Genomic DNA, 19,586 nt, shown 5'->3' with positions numbered 1-19,586 from the left:
TTTATAGGCTTTACTTACCTTCGCTTGTAAACCCGTACCCAACTAGTGTGTCCGGCCCGTCGGTATCTGGTCACCAGCGGCTCGTGTGAGGAGGCGGTCGTTCTCTGTCGTTGGATAGGCTGATGTGACATTCGCCTTGCAGTCACGGTGGTCGGATCAGAAACTAGGCTTGTACGTACTTTGCGGCTCCGTTTCGGGACACGGAATTGATAGCCGTCGACAGTTCAATTGGGAATAGCATGTCGAATGAGAAATCAAACTAGTTCTTCTTGTCACCACTGACAAACCAGACCGACGTGTTTGCCAGCTGGAACCTATTTATCTGCAGTGGTGGAACATGATTGGTGTTGCTGCCGTGTTGCCCCACACCATCATCATGAATCTTGTCATAATCTGATAATTCCAATCACTAAAAAGTCGAAAACGTAGATCATTTTGCAATTAATGTCCCCCTACATTTGGGGACCGGACTGCCCTGATATTCTCATTGCTGTAGGCCGATGTTCGGCCACCAGACGTGTACTTCATGTGACCCGACAAGAAGAAAGGAGCCTTTTCGTTTGCAAGTCATTAGTCAATACATACGCGGTCAACCACCCAAGCTCCGTCACTTTATTCATGCCACGTCTGCATCACTCAGCTTTACGAAATTTTCCTTGCATCCAGATGCGATACATTTTCAACTGGCGTTTCCGATTGACCAGGAGCCGGCGGTCGACACCAAGTTGTTCAATCGTAAAGAGAGGGTGTGGTGGACAGTGGGTCAGAGGATGAAGGAGATTGGGGTGTACGACAGAGGAAGGGAATAAGGATGGACCTGAAGAGGCCAGGTCGAGGGTATCGTCAGATCCTGGGATGGGGGTTTCCGCCGGCGTGTGTGACGCGGGACTGGCAATTTGCGATGGTACGGGTAGTGATGTTGCCTCGTTGTCTTCATCTTCGTCTACAACTTCTGTCATTGTTGATGTTTTCTGAGCAGGTGAGGTGCGGGATCCGGTGAAGATCAGCGCAAGCTCGTCTGAATACAGTAACAGAATTCGGAAACTCGGTTGATTGCGTATTGTTGGCAACGTACCAAGCTCGAAGAAATAAACTCGTGTCTTATCACCCCTGATGTAAAAATTATCCTCTAGGAGACGACCAGATTTGAATCTCAATTGAGTGAGATCATGTCTACCATAATCGCGGAACAACACAAGCCCGCCAGGCTTGAGAATCTAAGGGCAGGTAATGAAGTGATGGTCTCTGTGAAGCCAGACAAATACCTTATGAATGTTAGCGATCGCTTTACCCCATTCGTCCGGATGGAGTGCGCTGAGCACGAACACCAGGACGATAATGTCTACAGTCCCCGGCTCTACTCCTTGTGGTAGTTTTTCCAGTGAGGATAGGTCCCAGACAGCTGCCTCTATCTTGCCAACAGGCGGGGAGCTATAGAGGGCATTTGTCTATTCATGGGCTGAGCTTAAAACACGAGGAGAATAACCTGTGCATACCTGTACTAATTTGACTGCATGTGTTGAGTAATCGTAAGCACGGATCATAAGATTTGGGTTTTTGTTCGCTGTTAGAAGCGGAAATGCTGCGTTGCCGGCACCTAAACAAGGGTTAGGTGCGTTTCATCAAAGAAGATATTAAGACTTACCGCATCCTATTTCGCAAATGGTTATATCCCCTGCCTGACTACATAAGAGAAATCATTGATGAGGCACAATCTCTTACATTCGGTTCTGCTGCTGCCAGCAACTCCGGAAATTCAAGATGTAACCTTCAGCTACAAAGGTGAGAGTATTACAGAAAATGGAAGGAGTGATACCCACCATTTTCTATTTCGGAAGAAATTATCGGCGTTCGTTTTGTAAAAATTATCCCTGTCAATCGAAGGTGTTAGAGTGAATAAAGCGAAGTCAGACGAAAAGAAGAACCAGTGTTTTGCAGGCTTTTCATTGTAAATCTTCTTGTCATCATCTGGTATTGGAACAAGACGCTGCCTCGCTAATGATGCAGTTATCGTTTCAGTTTGATCTTCAGGTGGCGGAACATGGTCCCAAGCGTTCTGAGCCCAGACATCAGAGTCTTGCGTAAGAAATCTACACGTTTGATGATCAGGGATATTCTGTGCTCTTGATCTTTCTCATGGTTACCTAGATCCAAAGGGGGGTTTCTCAGCGTTGATGTCGTGCACCGATGAGCTTAGCTTCGGTATGCGCGCAGGTTTGGCCCCTTCCGGTGGAGAAGTCATGTGGAGCGCACAGATCAGGGTGAGATTCTGATTGCTAAAGAAAAGTTTTTATCCCGACACAGCAGAGCGCTCAGCGCAAGTTATACCTGGATGCGATCAGAGAAAAAAGATCAGTTAGTCACTGCAGCGGATGAGACTCTATTACTAGCTCCGGATGTAACCGAAATCCGATGCTCAATATTGGCTTGGCTTTCCCTGAGCGCCTGAGCTGTCTACCAAGCGACAGTCTTGTCTCGTTACTCGTCCAACGCTGGGACCCAAGTTTTCTGATAACATACGAAATCGTATCCCGTCATTGTTGCTGGCATTGACCACCGTCAAAATTTACATCTGGTTGGTCTTCAGGTAGTGTTGGACTGCTGCGCAGTCGTAGGTCCTGATCAACTTGGCCAACCAGTTCCCAATTCGATAATTGACCGGAAACATGTCTGCTCCCCAATCTAACGGTCGCCCTCCTCCGCCCGGTGATGAGGATCTCCAGCATCTTTATGATGAAGTTTGGCGGATCTTTGGTGAAGAAACAGCATCCCCAACCGAGCGCTCGCCAACAAGTGCAGTCTCTGCCCATGCACGCGAGCCCTACTCCAATAATTCATTCCACGATGTTAACGCGACTATATCTCCTTCATCCTCAATCCGAAACGCCCTTCCACGTCCTCCTGGTTCGTTCTCTATTCACTCGCGTTGTGAGAGAGTAATTTGACCATGATACACAGCAGCTGCACCCCAGCGGCCGCATTCTCCTGAAATCCGCCCTCAACCTGATACTGCGACCTCTCCTACACATAGGAGATTGAGACCACTTCCGTTGCCTCCAGGTCCTTCTGTAGGTCCTCAGCCTCATGAACAACAAACTCCAGTTGCAACTACTTCACGCCCTGGGACGGCTGGAGTCGATGTGTATGTCATCACCTATTTAATTCCATTCGGAAAGTTTTCATCACACATGCAGGCGTCGTCAGCTTCCTCAGGCACCTACTGTACAACCCAATGGCTATAATAGCAGTCGTCCATCCACAGGTTCTGCAACATCCCCAACCTCATCCACAAGTAAACCATTCCTCGCCGGCTCTCACGCTGACGGGCTGCCAAATATACATAAAGCCGTTCCTGCTGTCCCCTCGCAAACCAATGGAGCACCTGCTAACGGTATGGATGCGTACCGTTTGCAATCATCAGATAGCAGCATCGATGTGCGAGGCTACGGCGTCACCGTCGCACCAAAGCCATCCCCTCGACCTCCTGGTGCTTCACCCCCGAACATTCCGGGTCACAGCAATATGTATGATGACTTCGACCATGGTCCAGATGATCCGAGGAACCGCCCATCTCATCGCCCTCAACAACCTTCGGAACAATTTCGTCCTGCGGATGTCTACCCACAGCCTCATGCCCGATTGCATCCAAACGATGGCATCAATGGTCCTGCACCGTCTGCTCGGGTAAATGATTTGCGTCATCGCCCTTCATCATCATCCGACTATATCCCTAATTGTAAGTCGACACCAAAACGTGCAACTTTGATTGCTAATTTCATCTGCAGATCATCCAGATACTGACCCCAAACTCGATCGTGCAATTTCTACAGGCTCCACCACGTCTTCGTTGGCAGCAGACTCCCTGGGTCGCAATGGCTCAATGACGACGACAGCCACCAGCTACACTGATACATTGAACGACGGTTCAACTTCTACTTCTAAAGTCGGGCCAACAATGCTCAGCAGGGAAGGGTCCTACGGGTTCCCATCGGCAGGCCCTTCGACACTTAAATACAGCCACGGTCACTCGATTTCTGGCAGTGGCGGTTTCCAAGGTGGAAGCGTGGACTCGTTAGCGCGTGCCCGTCCGAGCGTGTACAGCGGTACACCTGGACCACCGCTTGGTGACCAGGAAGAAGAAGAAGACGACGATTACTTTGACTCTGAGAGCGATGATCCAGATCCAGATAGGTTTGTTAACTTCAGCTTGCTATCGCACTTGGCCGTCCGCTTGCGCGACAAGGTGCCTCGCGGTACCCACGTGAAAAGCAGCATTCCTTACCCTCGTGCATTCACGGGCAAGGACATCGTCGTAAGTCCCTCACTAGAATTCAAGATTTGGCGTGACGCCGCGCTTTCAGTCTACCATCCAAAGCCAAATCCAACGCGAGTTGCTGATCAACCATGGAGTTTCGACCACCGATCGTCGCGCTGCCCTCCAGGTCGCTCGGAGTTTACAGCAGCAATTATTTTTCTACGAAGTCGAGTGGGGTCAGAAGCTGCTGCAAGATGGTGTCGAGGACGTGTATATGTTCCTGGACGATCTCGAGGGCAATTCTGATGCTCACCGAGAGAGGGAAGAGCTGCCAACAGCCGTCATCACTTCACTCACTCGGTGCTATGCGTCGGGTTGCAGTGAGGATGACCCATGTTATTCGTTTGCTTGTCCACGTCGAGTGAGTACCTGTGATCGCGTAGCCATTCGTGAGTTTGACCTAATGTTTCTCTAGCAAGCAGGTCGAATTGTTGATTTGGGTCCCGTACCCGAGCCGGAAGTACATCACGTAAGTCATCTTTCACGCTCGATAGATTGAATTGAACATTGAATATTGTTTCCACAACAGCAAACCGAAGACTGGTTAAGTACGGTTGATCCCGGCATCCTTCACACTCTTCCAGAAAGTGAAATTCATCGTCAAACGTGAGCATCTTGGTTAACTTCATTGGGCACTGCACTCAGGATCGTGCTAGCATCATCTACAAAACTATCACTCAGGAAGAGCAATACGTCCAAGACCTGGACACTGTGGAGGCGGTGAGTGTATTGCACCACTCGATAGTTCTGACCCCCCTAACATCTTATTTTAGCTGTTCATTCGGCCGCTGCTAAAAGCAAGTCCTCCTGTCATGCCGCCCAACAAGCTAGATGAATTTGTTGAAGAGGTTTTCGGAAACATCTTGGATCTTCGGGAATGCAACAGGCGGCTGGTGGAAGCCATGTACGTTCGGCAGCGTGAGCAAGCACCGATTATCCAGAGGATCGGAGATGTGTTTTTGGAGGCCGCGAGAGAGTTCCGGTTTGCGTATCCGACATATGTCGGACATCTGCCCCTCGCAGAAAAGCGTTTCAAAGACGAGATCGAGTCCAACGCGGACCTTCGGCTGTTCCTCGAGGTATGATCGTTCGTTCTGAAGTATGAGTCATTACTAGACAGGTTTGCAGGAGTGCTCGCGGCAATCTAAGCAGCAGGAATCTCGTCGACTGGACTTGAAACACTTCCTATCGCGACCGTCTGAACATCTGCAAAAGTACCCCATTGCGTTGGAGGCGATCATGAAAGAGACAACTGAGGGCAACCCAGACGCATACTACCTTGCGGAAGCCATCGAAGCCATCAGAAATCTTCAGAACGTTGCACAACTCCGGACATTCCAGACTGCAATGGGCAAAGGCCCGACTGGGAAATGGGAGTGGCACGATATGGTGTCCAAGGACGTTCGAGAGGGCCTCAGCAAGGCCGAGGCCAAGCGCCAGTCGTACGTATCTTTGTTGTTCTCGTGGGTTTGATTGCTCAATCTTTTGCAGCATTATCTTTGAACTGATCAAAGGCGAGATGGCGTACGTTAGGGACCTCGAAAATATCGACTTGGTGTGTTGTCCTTCGCACGTACTCGATCTCACACCATAGCTCATTCTCGACACCACAGATTTACGTCCAGGCCCTGCGAGAACTCGATCCTCCCGTCATTGCTCGTGACAGACTGAATGGTTTTATCACCGACGTCTTCCACAACTTTGCTGAGCTTCACTCGCATCATCGGAAGTTGCTCGACCAACTGCATGATATACAGCGCGATGAGCATCCGGTGATCAAGAGCATTACAGCTCCTATGTTCGACGCTGCTCTGAACTTCAGGGATGCATACATGGAGTATATCCCCAACTACCCTATCGCTGCATATCGCATTGATGACGAGATGGCCAATAACCTCGATTTCAAAACGTTTGTTGATGTGAGGCTCATTTTTTTTTTCATTTCTTTACATCACTAACGATCCTGCAGCATTGTATACGGCATCCGGATGCCCACCGCCTGGACATGAAAAGCTTCATCAACCGCCCTATCCCTCGATTGTTGCGGTACGAACTGCTCTTGAAGGGCATAATGGACGAGACTCCTGCTATCCACGATGATCATGAAGCGATCCCTCAAGTCTTGGAGATCATAAAGTCTTTGGGTAAGGAGACCGAGCCCGGGGTCCAATCAGCAAAACAGAAGGTTCAGCTCTGGTGCTATAACTCGAATTTGCAATTCAAACCCAACGAGTCTGTTGTAAGCGTCCAAGATATTTTGTATTGTGTTGTACTGAATTATCCTCGCAGGACATGGACCTTTTGAATGAAAACCGCTCTCTTATTCACGCCGGCAAACTGCTGAGACAGCCCGACACCGGCTTCGAATGGAACGGATGGACTGAGCTTTTCGTGTTGCTGTTTGACAATTACCGTAAGTCTTCCCACGCTCCCATACCGTGTCACAAACGTCACGCAAAATTTCAGTGGTCATGACTAAGACCAAAGAAAAAGACGGCCTCACGAAATATAACGTTAACCGGAGAGTAAGTGATTGTAAAATGGTGTTGTATAAATATCTTACTTGTGGTTTAGCCCATACCGCTCGACCTTCTTACTTTGGCCAGCTTCACAGATCCCCCGACACAGCGCAGCACAAGCATTCTACGTCTCGGCCTCGGTGGAGGAAACAAACACGTAGAAGGCGGACCCTCTCCAGGTGGCGGTACTTCCGACACTGCTAACGATTCACGTCTTGTATATCCTTGCACCATTCACTATAACGGCAGGCTTGGTGGTTTGTATACCCTCTTTACGGAGTCTCAGCAAGCGCGAGCGGAGTGGAAACAGAAATTGGACGAGGCCATCGGTTTGCGCAAGGTTGTTCAAGAGTCAAACAAAGTCTTTGAGCTGGAGCCTCTCAGTACAGACACCTTCCTGGTGCCATCCATATCTTCAGCTGCTGTACCATCTTGGAACCACGAGAATTCCCTCACTGGCAAGGTTACTTGCTCTGTTCCGTTTAGTGAGCTTCTGACATCCTGTGTTTCCATTCGTTCGCTCATATATTTCCTAGCTACCGCTGATGGTCGAGCATTGGTGGCTATTGGTTGTGCCGAAGGTGTTTGGATAGGTTTTAGACATGATTCACGATGTTCGTGCAGTCAGTCGCATGTGCTCTCTTTGCATATTGACAAATGCTGCTTTAGCTATGCGCCGGGTATTACATTTAAAGATGGTGACACAGTGTGCAATGCTCGAAGATTTCGGAATGTTCCTCGTACTTGCAGACAAGGTATTTTCCATTTGTAATCACCTCCAGGAGATGCTAAATTGCATTCAGGCCCTCTTTGCATACCACATCGAGGCTCTCGTTCCATCGTCACCCCAGAGCGCTCATACATCTCAGACACCACAGAGGGTTAATGGGACCAGAGATGTTCACTTCTTTAGCGTCGGAAACCAAGGCGGACGAACACTAGTCATATACATGAAGAAGAAAGGGGTTAGTTCTGAGACATCACGCTCAAGACGGCCTACTGACAATATGAACAGCTCGACAGCGTCTTCCGTGTTTTGGAACCGGTGGTGGAAAAAATTAATGAAAGGAGCAAGGCACCTGCGTCGTTTACTTCTCGCTTTGGTATACGGCCTGCACGTTCAGAGTGGTTCCGACTGTACAGGGTATGCGGTTCTAGTGGATCACGTTTTCCATGTTGATATTTTTTTCGTAGGAGTTCTTCCTGCCCTCGGAATCTTTCGACCTGGTCTTCCTCAAGGCAAAGATCGCGATTCTTTGCACCAAGGGCTTCGAAATCATGGACCTAACTGAGTACGTCACCTTTACAACGTCACTTTCTGTTTCTCCGTTTAATCATTTTTTAGTTTTAAGAGTGTCACTATTCCTCTGCGTGACGAAGGCTACGAGAGACTTGCAAAACGTGGGGAATCTTGCCGGCCAATGGGGATGTTCCGTGTGGAAAATGAATTCCTTTTGTGCTATGATGGTCAGTTGTTTTGATGTGATCTTCAGCCAATGCTGATGATAAGACCCTAGAATTCGGTATCTACGTCAACAAGCATGGCGCACCTAGTCGGAGCATGGGCACCATTGAGTGGGAGGGCACGGCTGAGCGCGTGGCAATCCACTGGCCTTATATCCTTCTATTCGACTCCCGTTTCATCGAAGTCAGACACGTAGCAACAGGTCTACTCGCACAGATCATTCCTGGAAACGAGATACGCTGTATTTGGGATGGTCGTGGCACCTGTGCCCCTCCATCGACTGGTTCGGAAAGTTTCCAGCAGATCATGAGCCTTGACCCCCGGATACATTGTGTCATGGCCGCACCGGAGCCCGTTCAACACGGCGCCGTTGGGCGTCCTCGCTCAGTGGCTCAGCATGTATTTGAGCTGATACCTACCATGCCGCTCTATCCGCCTGGCGCACCAGGGTCACCCAACAACTCGACGTACTTCCAGCAGCAGCAACCCGCTTCTCCACCCCAGTCTCCCCACCCCCTCCCGACGACATCCCGGAGATGATTATGTCACACACATGCATTCTTGATGCTTGTGCACATTTATTTCTACAGATGTACATTCTTGTGGATTTCTTCGTCCTTGTTTTAGGAACTTACATAATTTGTATCAGTGCTCATTCGCAGTCTTCTCTAGAGCGTCCTGTAATCTGGTTTCTGGTAATCGATATCGATTTGATGACCGTCAGGAACAGACAGCAGGGTTGAATGAATGCCCTCTACCCAAGGGGACAGTCACATCTTGAGACCCTAGCTATAAATAGCAAGCACAAGCTGAGCGCTGAGCTCGCATTTGCATCCCAGCGTCTCAGCGACCTCCAGAAAGAACATCTGTCATGGTCGTAATTCAAATACGCAATTTCCTTAGTCAGCAGCTTCACAATTCAACAGAAGTAAACATTGTCACACAGCTCACGAATCATTGACGTCACGAAGCCATCCGTCCATCCGTCCTTCCGTCACATCCGAAAATGCTGCAACCACTATATAATGGCAGCTACCTCCCCCCCATGTTGATCAAACTCTACACAGGCTAACATGGCATCCACCACAACTGCAAGCCCCTTGGTATCCCACTTCAACATCTTGTCACTCTATAATGTTCTTTGGCAGCAGCAGGACTACTCTGTCCTGAGGCAGTTCAAATGTAACGTTCCAGATCTGGAGGAGCAAGAACAGTAAGCCTGTTTACTTTCTACCCGACTTGAAATGATACTAAAGGGGTCTGAAACAGGGTGCATCCGTTCAACTTCAACGCCATTGATCTATCTCAATGCCCTGGTGCCAAGCTACCTAATGGGGCGACCTCGATGATAATCCGCTCGGCGTATGAGACCTTCTTCTACAACGTCTTCATGAACGAGCGCAATATTGTCATTCATGGGTCGGCTGGTATCGGTAAGTCGGTGTCCCTCTACAATTATCGCTGCTTGATATAGCCAATCACCATTAGGGAAGACATATTTCCTGTTATACGCCCTCGTCAAGCGACTTCTTTCTCGCCAGCCAGTCACCTACCAGCTCAACCAATCAGACTCGAGGGTCTTGTGCTTCACTGCCGATGGCTTCTTCGTTCTCCCAGAGGAGAACAGCGAATATCACCCGCTGTTCCAACGTGAAGATGTGCTGCACCTAATCGACAGCACTCAAGAAGATACCATTACACATATAAACACCGAGCACACTCGTGCTTTGATGCGGGGCACGTGCGGCAAGGCTATCTTCACCACGTTCTGGCCAGACAACCTGGACCTTGATATCGAATGGTTGCCTGAGTATAATGTTGTACTTCGGAAGTGGATGAAGCCGTGTACCTTTGATGAGATCTTTGCGATGAGGTAAATGAATTCATCACATATCAGCTCTCGCTGACCGTCGCGGTTAGTACTCTGATTCTAGGCCAGCACGAAGCCAAAGCCAAGCCCTTGCGATGGTCGTACATCCATTTCGGCTCCAATGCACATGCTTGCTTGCAAGCATCGCAACATGCCAGCGATGCTGATTATTATCTCAAGGAGCTTGAGCGTGCCCACGATGATTTGTGGAAGGTGCAACCTGCGCTGCGCGAATCCGAAGCACGATATAGCCGTAACCTCTTCGCTGTCGAACCTGGCAAAACATGTTCAGAGCCGCTCTCCTTCCCCGTTTCACAAGTCGCTGCCAGGGTTTTCGCAGGCGAGATCACTTCCATAGACTCCGCCGGTGCCAAGGAGACTGCCGACACCCTCCTTAAGTCAGAAGACACGAAATTGGCTGGCGAGATCTTCTATCGTCAGGCCGTCGTGGCACTTATGTCCAGACTTGGAGGGATTTTCACGCTCGGACGTCCTGATGTGCAGGGCCATTACCATCCCACTCAAGAAGAGCTTGTGCTGCTGACCAAAATGGATGTGGAGCACGAGAAACAGCAGACCATGCCCTCGAACTCCATATACTCTTCCCAACGTGAACTTTCGTTGTTGGCCGCGAACCGCCCACAAATCCTCCACACACCCGAACATGCGCTCGTGCATCCAGGCATTGATGCAATCATGTTTGACGCCGACAAGTTGACAGTATGGCTCGTGCAGGTGATGCACGGTACTTCACGTCCAGTCTCCCCGGAGGGTCTTCTCTTCCTTCTGGATGTCGTACGTGGAAGTCCTTACGAGCCGTCCCCCACACACCCATGGCATTTTGTCTATGTCACACGAGGGCAGCCCACCAAACTCTTCTTCCACCTCAGTGGGCAGGAAAGAACACGGAGATTTCTAACGCAATTCTGGGAAGAACGCATCAAACCATACGTTATGCAGCTGCATGACACAGATCTGGACGTTCGGTCTTCGAGTAACGCATACGATCAGTGGGGTTTCCCTTATAAAATTCCGCAAAGGAGTTCTCCCAGCCTCCCGCGACGCCTTGCGAACTCGCTGGCACACCTCGTCCCAAGATCCCGGCGTACAACTGAATCTGACATTACGCATGACAAGATGATGTCGGAAATCGATGCCGCAATTATAAGGAACTCGGGCGTGCCGGGAGCTCAGTCACTTGCAGAGATGGTGAGAGAGCAATTTTCAGGTCCGGTCCGCCACCACTATGTGCGGGATGATAAACAGACTAGCAGCTGGAGGAAGAGATGGGCAGAGGTGTGTCGATGAGCGCTTTCTTATATCTGTGCAAGTACTCGTGGTTGAGACTTCAATATACATTTCTGATTTTCTAAATCCCTGTCATTATGAGTCTGGTTTCACCGGCCGCGTCAGTCAGATGACCCTCAAGTACAGCACGTTTACGGGCGTTCCTGAACTCATTGTTTTCCCGTGACTCCTTGAGTGGACACTAGAAAGTTTTTTCGGCATCACATCAAGCGCGGTGGCGAGTCGCATCTTCTTGCAAGGTTCTCACTCAGTCGTGTCTCTTCATCATGCTGCCGCGATTGTCATATTCGGTATCCAAGTCTTGCGCACTTTTGAGTCATCGAATGACTCAGGGAGAACCTAATGATGACAAGATTGACGCGGAGGCTTGTGATGGTTGAATACCAGCACCAGAAGAAACCGAGATATTTTGCGTATACACGACTTCTAGAAACTGGTCCTTATTGGAATTTCAATTCTAGGGGTAATGACTGACAATATAATATTGCTGCACTGCGGTAAGACGCACACTAGGTACTCGATGAAAACACCTGTGAACACCACAGAGTTTCCCTCGTCGGACAGCAGCTTATTAGAAACAACCGAGGATACTGGAGGAACGGGGCTGTGATCAGAACGAGTAGCAGAGGAGTGAGAAGCAACAGCATTTGAGCCAGACAACATGGCGATGCACTGACATGGAAGCAGTAGAGCAGCGTGTCAATGTATGCGTAAGACTTGGCCGCTTTATACTGTTTGGAGGGAAGGAATAAGGGCAACACATTCTGCTCGTTGCTCATCTGTCATCGTCACTCCTAAGCCGAAAATCCTCTCCAGGGGACAATTCGACCTCATCAAAAATGCCATGAACTCCTTGTGATGCCATGTTTGTGAATAGCTAACGTTAAGAATGCGTAAATCAGGGAGTGATAGAGCATTGAAAAGGTCAGGTAGACAGTTGGTGCCAGAATTGATGTGTAAGGCTTGAAGTTTGGCGTGCGTGAACGGCTCTAAGGCCTGTGTTCGGTTGTGTATGATGCAAATCTTTGAGGAGGAGAGTGCAAAACATAGATGGAGCAAGTGGAAGAATGCATTCAAATGACGCATAGCGAGATTGACATGTGTCAGGTGCGACCATACGGGATTAAAAGAAGATATGATTCCGAGGTCGAACAGTGGCCCTATCACCGTGAGACTGCGCAGGTTGGGCGAGAAAGAGTGACCAGTAGTTGGCACAGGAAGGCCGCAACCAACCGTGGATAAGGTCAGCTCCTGAAGTGCTGGGAGGTATGCTGCCATACGTTCAGGTTTGTCAATGAGGCGAACGGCAAAGACAGCGAGAGACACGATTTCGTTGATATAGGGCCGAAGAAGGTTTCGTACGAGCCAGGTCGAGTTATGTGCGTAGCAATGGAAAACCAGCGAGAGCGGGAGCCCTCGCGATCGCTTGAGCCATGAATCATAGCAGAGAACTTTCCGTTGCCAGTCTCCGCAGACTTTCAACAGTAGCCTGCACCATAAATTGGGCATGTCCATAGCAACCTCCCTCCATCGTCGGCATATTACAGTCAACAGCATGGGAGCTAGTGCTGATGTGGGGTGACTGGTTTCTGGGAGACAGTGAATAAAAATTTCCGATAGGACTTCAGTTGGCAAGCGCCACAAAGCCGACCCGAGTCTGTTGTGCAAATTAATGGACTCCGTAATCTTCTTCTTCTTTTCTATGAGTACTGTCTGACTCTGCATGTTATCACCGGTGACTGGATGGATGTAAATGTTGCATTTAGCTCAACGATGATCGATGATTCATGAATCAAACACTATTCGCACACGTGACTCTGTCATCCAACCATCCTGCACAACGACTGGAAGGGTTGATGCAACGTCGATGGCTTTGGTCAGAAAACTCATACCAATAGGGCAATTGTGAGGCCGCAACGATGGATTAAGAAGGTCACACAACTGGGATGAAAGTTGGATGAAAGGCGAGTTTCCTTTTTTCCCCTACTGCTGTAGTCATGTTTTGATAGCTATAGTACAAACGTGAACGTAGCTAATGCGACCGTGATGAAAGCCACCAAGCTCTATGTTGGAGGTCCAGTCTCCGGGAGACCTTGTGGTTCCCTCATGTTGGTCCTTGGAGACTCAAAGATTGATTTTCATGATCGATGCATTTCCGTCATGATCATACCCTCCCATATCCACTCCCTTCCCACTGACATGCTTGGAAAATCAATGGAATCGCTTTCTCAGCCTCCCTTTCGCATCATCTTCCCAACAAACGCCGGTTCACTGGCAATTCCTCAAGGGTAGGCTCACATGTCAGTACCGAAAGTAGCCTTCGGTAGTTACAGTCATGCCGTCTGACCCCGCCCTCTTTCTTGCGGGGAGAGGGCTGGTGACATGCAGATACCGAGCTCGAGTGTCAGTGTCTGTATCTCCGTGATAACTCGATCACCCGAGTTGGGCCTGGCGTTGGCGCGAAAGAGGGGAAAGGAAACACGAAACTGTTCGTGAAAATTATTCGTGTTGCTGGCTTCTCCTTGGCGTACGTACTCGCATTACAGAGTCAAATTCGTTCACAAGGCCTCAATTCAATGGACAAGATCCAGATATATGGCAAGTCCGACTGCACGTTCGTTTCACACGCGCCATCTTCTGATATTGCACTGCCTTGGGGACTAAAGAGACCGGCTGATCAGATTTTTCACGTTGACAGAGCCGAGCTGTGCGGAATAACAGGGGTGCTCGACACTCTGCGTCAATGCCGCATCACGGTCGCTGCAAGTGCGGCACGACCCTGAGCTTGACCAAGCCCGGATACCATTCATTTCACCCTGCACTCGGATATGACGGAGCATTGCACTATTTGCCGCCTGACATGTAATTTCCTCCTTTCCATTCCACTATGGTCATCACCAAGCTGGCACCGATGACAGGGCAGCTGGTTGTCATTCAGGCAGTATGAAGCGCGACGTTGTTCTCTCCTGTGTTCTAAGTATTTCCCCAGTTTTATAACGCTCTGCGCTTGGTTGTTTGTACGTCCTCTACCTAGTAATAGCAAGGCCACCCGCGCTGACTATTTGACGTATTCAATTCTACAAGTGCTGGGACTTCTGGCCGTGCGCATGAAGAGATTTACCCAGTGATGCTGCGACTAGAAGCCTATGCAGATGTCGCCCGCTTTCAGCACTAGATTCGGTCCGTTCATTTCCTGCATGGTGTTCGGCTCAAAAGCATGGGCACCTCTCCTTCATGCGAGCAGGCCTCCACAACTTGAATGAATTACAATCGGCGAGTTTGCAGCTTGGCATTGCAATTGAATGAAAGGAAGCTGATCTCCGGTGACGACAGATGGCGCAGAAATGTATAGTAATGGTCTCTTGCACGTTTAGTAATTTCCTGCTATTCAACAGCAATAATCATTCTGCCAACTCCGTTAGAACTCACAAGGTCTGCTCACTACTATGTCTATGATATAAAAGCAAGCCGTTTTCATACTGTGTCTCTTATTCGGGATCCCCATTTCATACCACCTCACACAAACAATGCGTTTTTTTCCTTCCTCGCCGTTATTGTTGCTTTGACAGCATCTATGGCTGTCAGTGCGTGCGGCAAACAGCACACAACTTGCACCAAGAATAGTGATTATTGCTTGGGCATGAAAATGCAATCCATATGAGTGAATGAAGAAGCGCTACTGTGTACTTTTCGGTCTCGACTGTCATGACCCTTCTCACATCAACTGCATCTTTAAGAAAGGAAGGCGGTAGAATTTCGCCCGGGAATGTGAAATGCAGCTGTCCCAGGTAGTCTTTCTTGTTCATCTGCGTCGTGGCTCAAGTGTCCACGCAGCATTTCATTTGAGCGCACCACCGGACGATCGGTTCGGTGCACTGGGGTTTTACGGGTATGTGGCTGGCCTTTCAGGTAGCATTGACGGTTGAAGCTGAGGCTGATGTTGCAGAACACCTCAGCAAGTATCTATACCACAAAGTTCAATATGTAGCACATCGATATTTGCGCGCAGGACGTGGGTTGCAGCTACTTGTCAATGAGTAGCGCAGTCCCTAGACATGCAACAAGGACATTCGCTGGACCCAATAGGAGTGTCAGATGGAGTAGGAGTCAAGGTCCCGTTGTCTGTCTTGTATGTTGGTCCCGATAGGTTTTGGACAGTGATTCTGGGCTATATAAAACGATCGATCCTATCCATGATTGTAGACAAAGGATCAAATACGGAGTTAATCAGAGCTGCGAAAGAGATCTGACACATTAACCAGTACTGCATATATAGCGAAGCGTAAGTGTATAGTCCAAGTCCATGAAATCCAATATCATCATGTTACGGTCGATACATGAGTAGCACCAAGTCTGTAACACTATACAAAGTGATCTTGACGCAGGGAATCCACTACGACTTCGAGAGAAGGGATGATAGCAATGTATTCCGCTCGCTGCTTATCTGTCATCGTCACTCCAAAGCCGAAAGTCAGGCTCTCTAGGGGACAATTTGACCGTACCAGGAATGCCTTCAATTCTTCATGAGGCCATCTCCGCACGTACCGAGCTTCAAACACGCGTAACTTGGGGAGTGATAGAGCATCGAATAGACCAGATAGAGTTTCTGTGAGTACAGAGTTACTTTGATCGATGCGTAGGGATCGAAGCTCCGTGTGCGTGAATGGCTCTAAAACCTCTCTGTGCCCAACGAAAGCTGCGCGGATCGTGAACGACGAGAGGTTGGGACATAGACGGAGCATATGGATGACTGCATTTGGCTGCGTAATCGCGATTTCGACATTTGTTAGGTGCGCCCATACGGAGTTGAGAGACGATAAACACTGAAGGTCGAACGCCAGACCTTTGACACTGAGACTGCGAAGAGTCAACCGCTGTCGTGAGATAGATTGTGCGACAGCTGGCAAAACATCAAGATAGAGGACACTTATGGTCAGCTCCTCGAGTGCTAGGAGGTCCGTAAACATAAGTTCAGGGACCTGTCGGGAGACATGGATAGAGAGAGAGGAGACTTGATTGATGTAAGGCCGAAGAAGGCTTTGAATGTTGGTCAGACGACCTTGGAAGCATCCTAGTGATAGCGAGAGCTGAAGTCCTTGTGATCGCTTGAGCCATAAATCATAGCAGAAAGCTGTTCGCTGCCAGTTTCTGCCTTCTGCTTCTTGCAATCGCAGCCTACACCATAATTTGGGCATGTTCGCAGCAACCTCCCTCCATCGCCGACATATGTTAGTCAAAAACATGGGAGCCGACACTGAGGCGGGCCACAGGTGATGGTGTGTCGGGAGACAATGGACAAAAATCTCGGATAAGATTTCGTTCGGCAAGCGCCAGAGAGGCGATACGAGTCCCTTGTGTAAATTCATGGACTGGGTGATCTCGCCCTTCTTTTTGACGAGTTGCTCGCGAAGATTTTGTATACCATGCATCACGGTTTCCAGGGCTGAAATCTCGTGCAAAGTTGCATCCGACTGCTCCTGACGTTCGGCGACGATGGCGCTGATGCAGCGGTCTTTGAGCTCGATGACAGAATGGTCAGTGTTGGGGAAACTAGAATACGGAGTGTCGAGGTTTGCAGAAATCTGCTCATCGTCAATAACGTGGCATCTGAGCTCATATATCAGACTAGACATACGATCGCTCGTGAACTTGCGAGCTGAAGCGAATAATATTATTTTCAGACACGAGTATTTATAAAACTGTTCACTTACGATGGTTTGCAGGGCACCGATGATATCTGGGACCGGGGATATCATGATGTTGTCGAATGTCTGCATGTTGTAGATCAACGTGGTGGTTGAAATGTTTGAGAAGAAGATCTGAAGAAGCAACCACTGTCCTCAAGTTAGTCGGATTATCCAGTACGTAAATTGTGGTGAATGTGAAATGATAGAGTAGTAGCGGTACATTCCCCGGCCACCATACGTAATGACCCCGCCCCCAGTTTCCACCGCTCAGCTAGCGATCAAGCCTCCTACGTCTGCGAAAGGCAAGCAGAAGTCCAAAGCGGGTTCGAAAGTACGCAGCAGACCATGGCCATGATGCGGAAGGGACCACGTCACAATCACATTGTAAGAAACAACCTGTTCCTCACAATATAACAATGCATAACGGGACATGGTAGAAAGGATATCTATGGTGGCCCGTTCAAGGTGGGGGTACCGGTATGGCACAAACATAGCAATTAGGAAGAGAAATGAAATGTTATGAAACATGCGTGCCGTGCAACGGCAGCAAATAGGAACAAATATTGCTCTCCTGGCCGAAGCTGCGGACCTCGCGCGAAGTTGGCCAACTTGCCTGTATCGAAACTTCGGCCTGCATCCTCCTGCATCTGGCCATTTTTCACTTTGTTGCTCCGCACGACCTTGCGCAAGCGACCATCAATAAAAGACCCTGCTGTCCACCGAAATTAGCCCACCTGTGCTTGTTCAACTTCGTGGCGGTGCTTCACCTGCTCGCCATTTCCAAATACCCTTTGCCATTCTGAACCCGGAGTAACGAGAGCGCAAATTGGGGTCTTTGCATAACTCTTCATTTCCAGGGAAAGATTTTTAAGGTATCTCACGAGTCTTTTAGAACCCATCGCATACGCAGAACTAATGAACCACAAATTCGCGATCCCTGCCAAATAATTCCCTTCCCATCCACCGCTCCACCGTGACCAGCCAATTCCCCTCCAGGCACTCACTTGAGAGTCTATGCACACTGCTTCAAGTTTAAGTGAAACCGTATATTTCGATCTAATGAATACATTCAGAGTGAGCACTCGTAGTTTACGAGAGGATTTACAAGACAAGGCTGTGATCGCTGACACTGGTCAGTGATCAGCAGTGCATTTTATATCTGAACCAAATTTGGCCCGGGGTACCACTCAAGCTTCAAGTACCAAAATATTAATGGTGTACCGATCAAACATGCGCCACCACAATCTGCACCAGGGCTTCATCCATGTATCTCAGTCTCTCAGATGACAGTTCCGATTTCAAAATTTTCCGGCTCCGAAAGAGGTCACACGAAGTAACTTGTTGGACGAATTGAGCCTCCGCCGTCAGGGCAGAGATCTGCCATTCTGCCCCGTGGCAAGGCAGAACTAGCACTCGTTCGAGATACTTGGCAAGGTCCGCGCTATCCTTCGCTATCATATATTCGCTTCAAGAACATCGCACTAATACTAGTGTTGTGGGCAGAGAACTGCCATTCTGCCCCGTGGCAAGGCGGAACTGGCATTCGTTCGAGATACTTGGCAAGGTCCGCGCGATCCTTCGCTATCATATATTCGCTTTAAGAACATCGCCAAACCCAGCACGCCGCGGCTCACATGCATAACACCAAACTTTTCGACATTATTGATGCAGAGGTCGCCAAGTGCAGCTCGAGACCGATTTCTCATTTGTTCCACAGTCTCCAGTGACACCAAGCTTTGGAAGGTGCGTTTTATATTACTATCTTTTGAACACGAATGCCTTCATGATGCGTCATACAATACTCGCCCGTAGAGTCCCGTGGAACCCTCATTAGTTCACAAACACCATTCAATAATAACGTGGAGAAGAAAACCCAGATCCTTGACTGAAGTTCTGAACCAGGTAACTGCTAGTTGCAAGACATCAATTGACGAAGGATCTGGGTCCCTCGCACAAGGACCAGGTAATAGAGAAACCGCAATGTCCTGCATCCGAACCTCATTCACCCGCATGTGATCGAGCACAGAGATTACCGCCGTTCTTTCTGGAGATTGATTCACCGACAATATAAATAGATGCCTCCAGTACTCGATGCAGGCGTGTATCTAAAAGCGTTCAACTTGAAGTGATCTGGTGCGCACACTAGACTTCTGCATATCCACTTGACGAAAAAGGCCACAGATATGTCCTCGGCTTTTTAGAAAGGCACTATGATAATGCTTTTAGTGCATACCACGATGTTGAATAAGTACACCTTGCTTCTTGATTTGTCGTCGGCACGCCAGCACCCGCCTTCGCAGTTCAGGAACTGATAGGAATTGATGGATTTCAGACTCGTACTGCAAGTGATTTGCGAATATCTGCTTGATTTCACGGCCTCACTTCATATCAGAAGTGGCGAATCTCTAGCCTCCTGTAGTCA

The 19,586-nt window shown here is 49.0% G+C and overlaps 8 protein-coding genes across 8 annotated transcripts; 5 read left to right on the top strand and 3 right to left on the bottom strand.

Moving 5' to 3' along the window:
• Window positions 1-189: 189 nt before the first annotated feature.
• DEU56DRAFT_940438 (S-adenosyl-L-methionine-dependent methyltransferase) lies at window positions 190-2,242 on the bottom strand (the record flags this gene model as incomplete). Its single annotated transcript, XM_041358891.1, has 8 exons — window positions 190-1,018; window positions 1,076-1,217; window positions 1,266-1,448; window positions 1,497-1,597; window positions 1,646-1,679; window positions 1,723-1,768; window positions 1,821-2,090; window positions 2,145-2,242. The coding sequence occupies 8 exons, from the start codon at window positions 2,240-2,242 to the stop codon at window positions 633-635; spliced, it is 1,260 nt and encodes a 419-aa protein (XP_041210036.1). The 3' UTR covers window positions 190-632.
• Window positions 2,243-2,476: 234 nt separating this feature from the next.
• On the top strand, window positions 2,477-3,394 carry DEU56DRAFT_271161 (uncharacterized protein). The gene is made up of 4 exons (XM_041345396.1): window positions 2,477-2,575; window positions 2,640-2,904; window positions 2,959-3,140; window positions 3,246-3,394. Exons 2-4 carry the CDS (start codon window positions 2,667-2,669, stop codon window positions 3,294-3,296), a joined length of 471 nt encoding a protein of 156 aa, XP_041210035.1. The 5' UTR covers window positions 2,477-2,575; window positions 2,640-2,666; the 3' UTR covers window positions 3,297-3,394.
• A 269-nt stretch (window positions 3,395-3,663) lies between these two features.
• On the top strand, window positions 3,664-8,382 carry DEU56DRAFT_271127 (Rho family DH domain-containing guanine nucleotide exchange factor). The gene is made up of 20 exons (XM_041345395.1): window positions 3,664-3,684; window positions 3,795-4,312; window positions 4,362-4,676; window positions 4,731-4,784; window positions 4,845-4,921; window positions 4,972-5,035; window positions 5,089-5,394; window positions 5,444-5,757; window positions 5,807-5,870; window positions 5,929-6,234; window positions 6,285-6,554; window positions 6,605-6,728; window positions 6,782-6,840; window positions 6,890-7,319; window positions 7,371-7,448; window positions 7,504-7,589; window positions 7,638-7,799; window positions 7,850-7,978; window positions 8,029-8,126; window positions 8,180-8,382. The coding sequence occupies exons 2-20, from the start codon at window positions 3,881-3,883 to the stop codon at window positions 8,313-8,315; spliced, it is 3,504 nt and encodes a 1,167-aa protein (XP_041210034.1). The 5' UTR covers window positions 3,664-3,684; window positions 3,795-3,880; the 3' UTR covers window positions 8,316-8,382.
• A 23-nt stretch (window positions 8,383-8,405) lies between these two features.
• Window positions 8,406-9,019, top strand: DEU56DRAFT_795577 (uncharacterized protein). The gene has a single exon (XM_041352849.1). The coding sequence runs from the start codon at window positions 8,606-8,608 to the stop codon at window positions 8,837-8,839; it is 234 nt and encodes a 77-aa protein (XP_041210033.1). The 5' UTR covers window positions 8,406-8,605; the 3' UTR covers window positions 8,840-9,019.
• A 186-nt stretch (window positions 9,020-9,205) lies between these two features.
• DEU56DRAFT_795576 (uncharacterized protein) lies at window positions 9,206-10,355 on the top strand (the record flags this gene model as incomplete). The annotated part of the gene is made up of 3 exons (XM_041352848.1): window positions 9,206-9,512; window positions 9,569-9,732; window positions 9,788-10,355. Coding segments are annotated over exons 1-3 (688 nt in total), but the record flags the coding sequence as incomplete, so codon positions are not given.
• On the top strand, window positions 10,350-11,549 carry DEU56DRAFT_795574 (uncharacterized protein). Its single transcript, XM_041352847.1, has one exon. It carries the CDS (start codon window positions 10,626-10,628, stop codon window positions 11,475-11,477), a length of 852 nt encoding a protein of 283 aa, XP_041210031.1. The 5' UTR covers window positions 10,350-10,625; the 3' UTR covers window positions 11,478-11,549.
• A 368-nt stretch (window positions 11,550-11,917) lies between these two features.
• Window positions 11,918-13,282, bottom strand: DEU56DRAFT_271090 (uncharacterized protein). The gene is made up of 2 exons (XM_041345394.1): window positions 12,155-13,282; window positions 11,918-12,081 (listed from the first exon to the last, which is right to left on the bottom strand). Exon 1 carries the CDS (start codon window positions 13,200-13,202, stop codon window positions 12,204-12,206), a length of 999 nt encoding a protein of 332 aa, XP_041210030.1. The 5' UTR covers window positions 13,203-13,282; the 3' UTR covers window positions 11,918-12,081; window positions 12,155-12,203.
• A 2,392-nt stretch (window positions 13,283-15,674) lies between these two features.
• On the bottom strand, window positions 15,675-17,654 carry DEU56DRAFT_795566 (uncharacterized protein). The gene is made up of 3 exons (XM_041352846.1): window positions 17,189-17,654; window positions 17,113-17,133; window positions 15,675-17,059 (listed from the first exon to the last, which is right to left on the bottom strand). The coding sequence occupies exons 1-3, from the start codon at window positions 17,252-17,254 to the stop codon at window positions 15,839-15,841; spliced, it is 1,308 nt and encodes a 435-aa protein (XP_041210029.1). The 5' UTR covers window positions 17,255-17,654; the 3' UTR covers window positions 15,675-15,838.
• Window positions 17,655-19,586: the final 1,932 nt, after the last annotated feature.

This window comes from Suillus clintonianus (assembly GCF_016758775.1).
Source record: "Suillus clintonianus strain FC179 chromosome Unknown DEU56scaffold_24, whole genome shotgun sequence".
NCBI lineage: Eukaryota > Fungi > Basidiomycota > Agaricomycetes > Boletales > Suillaceae > Suillus > Suillus clintonianus.
Note: the sequence above shows the minus strand (reverse complement) of the source record. Positions and strands in the feature narration are given on the sequence as shown.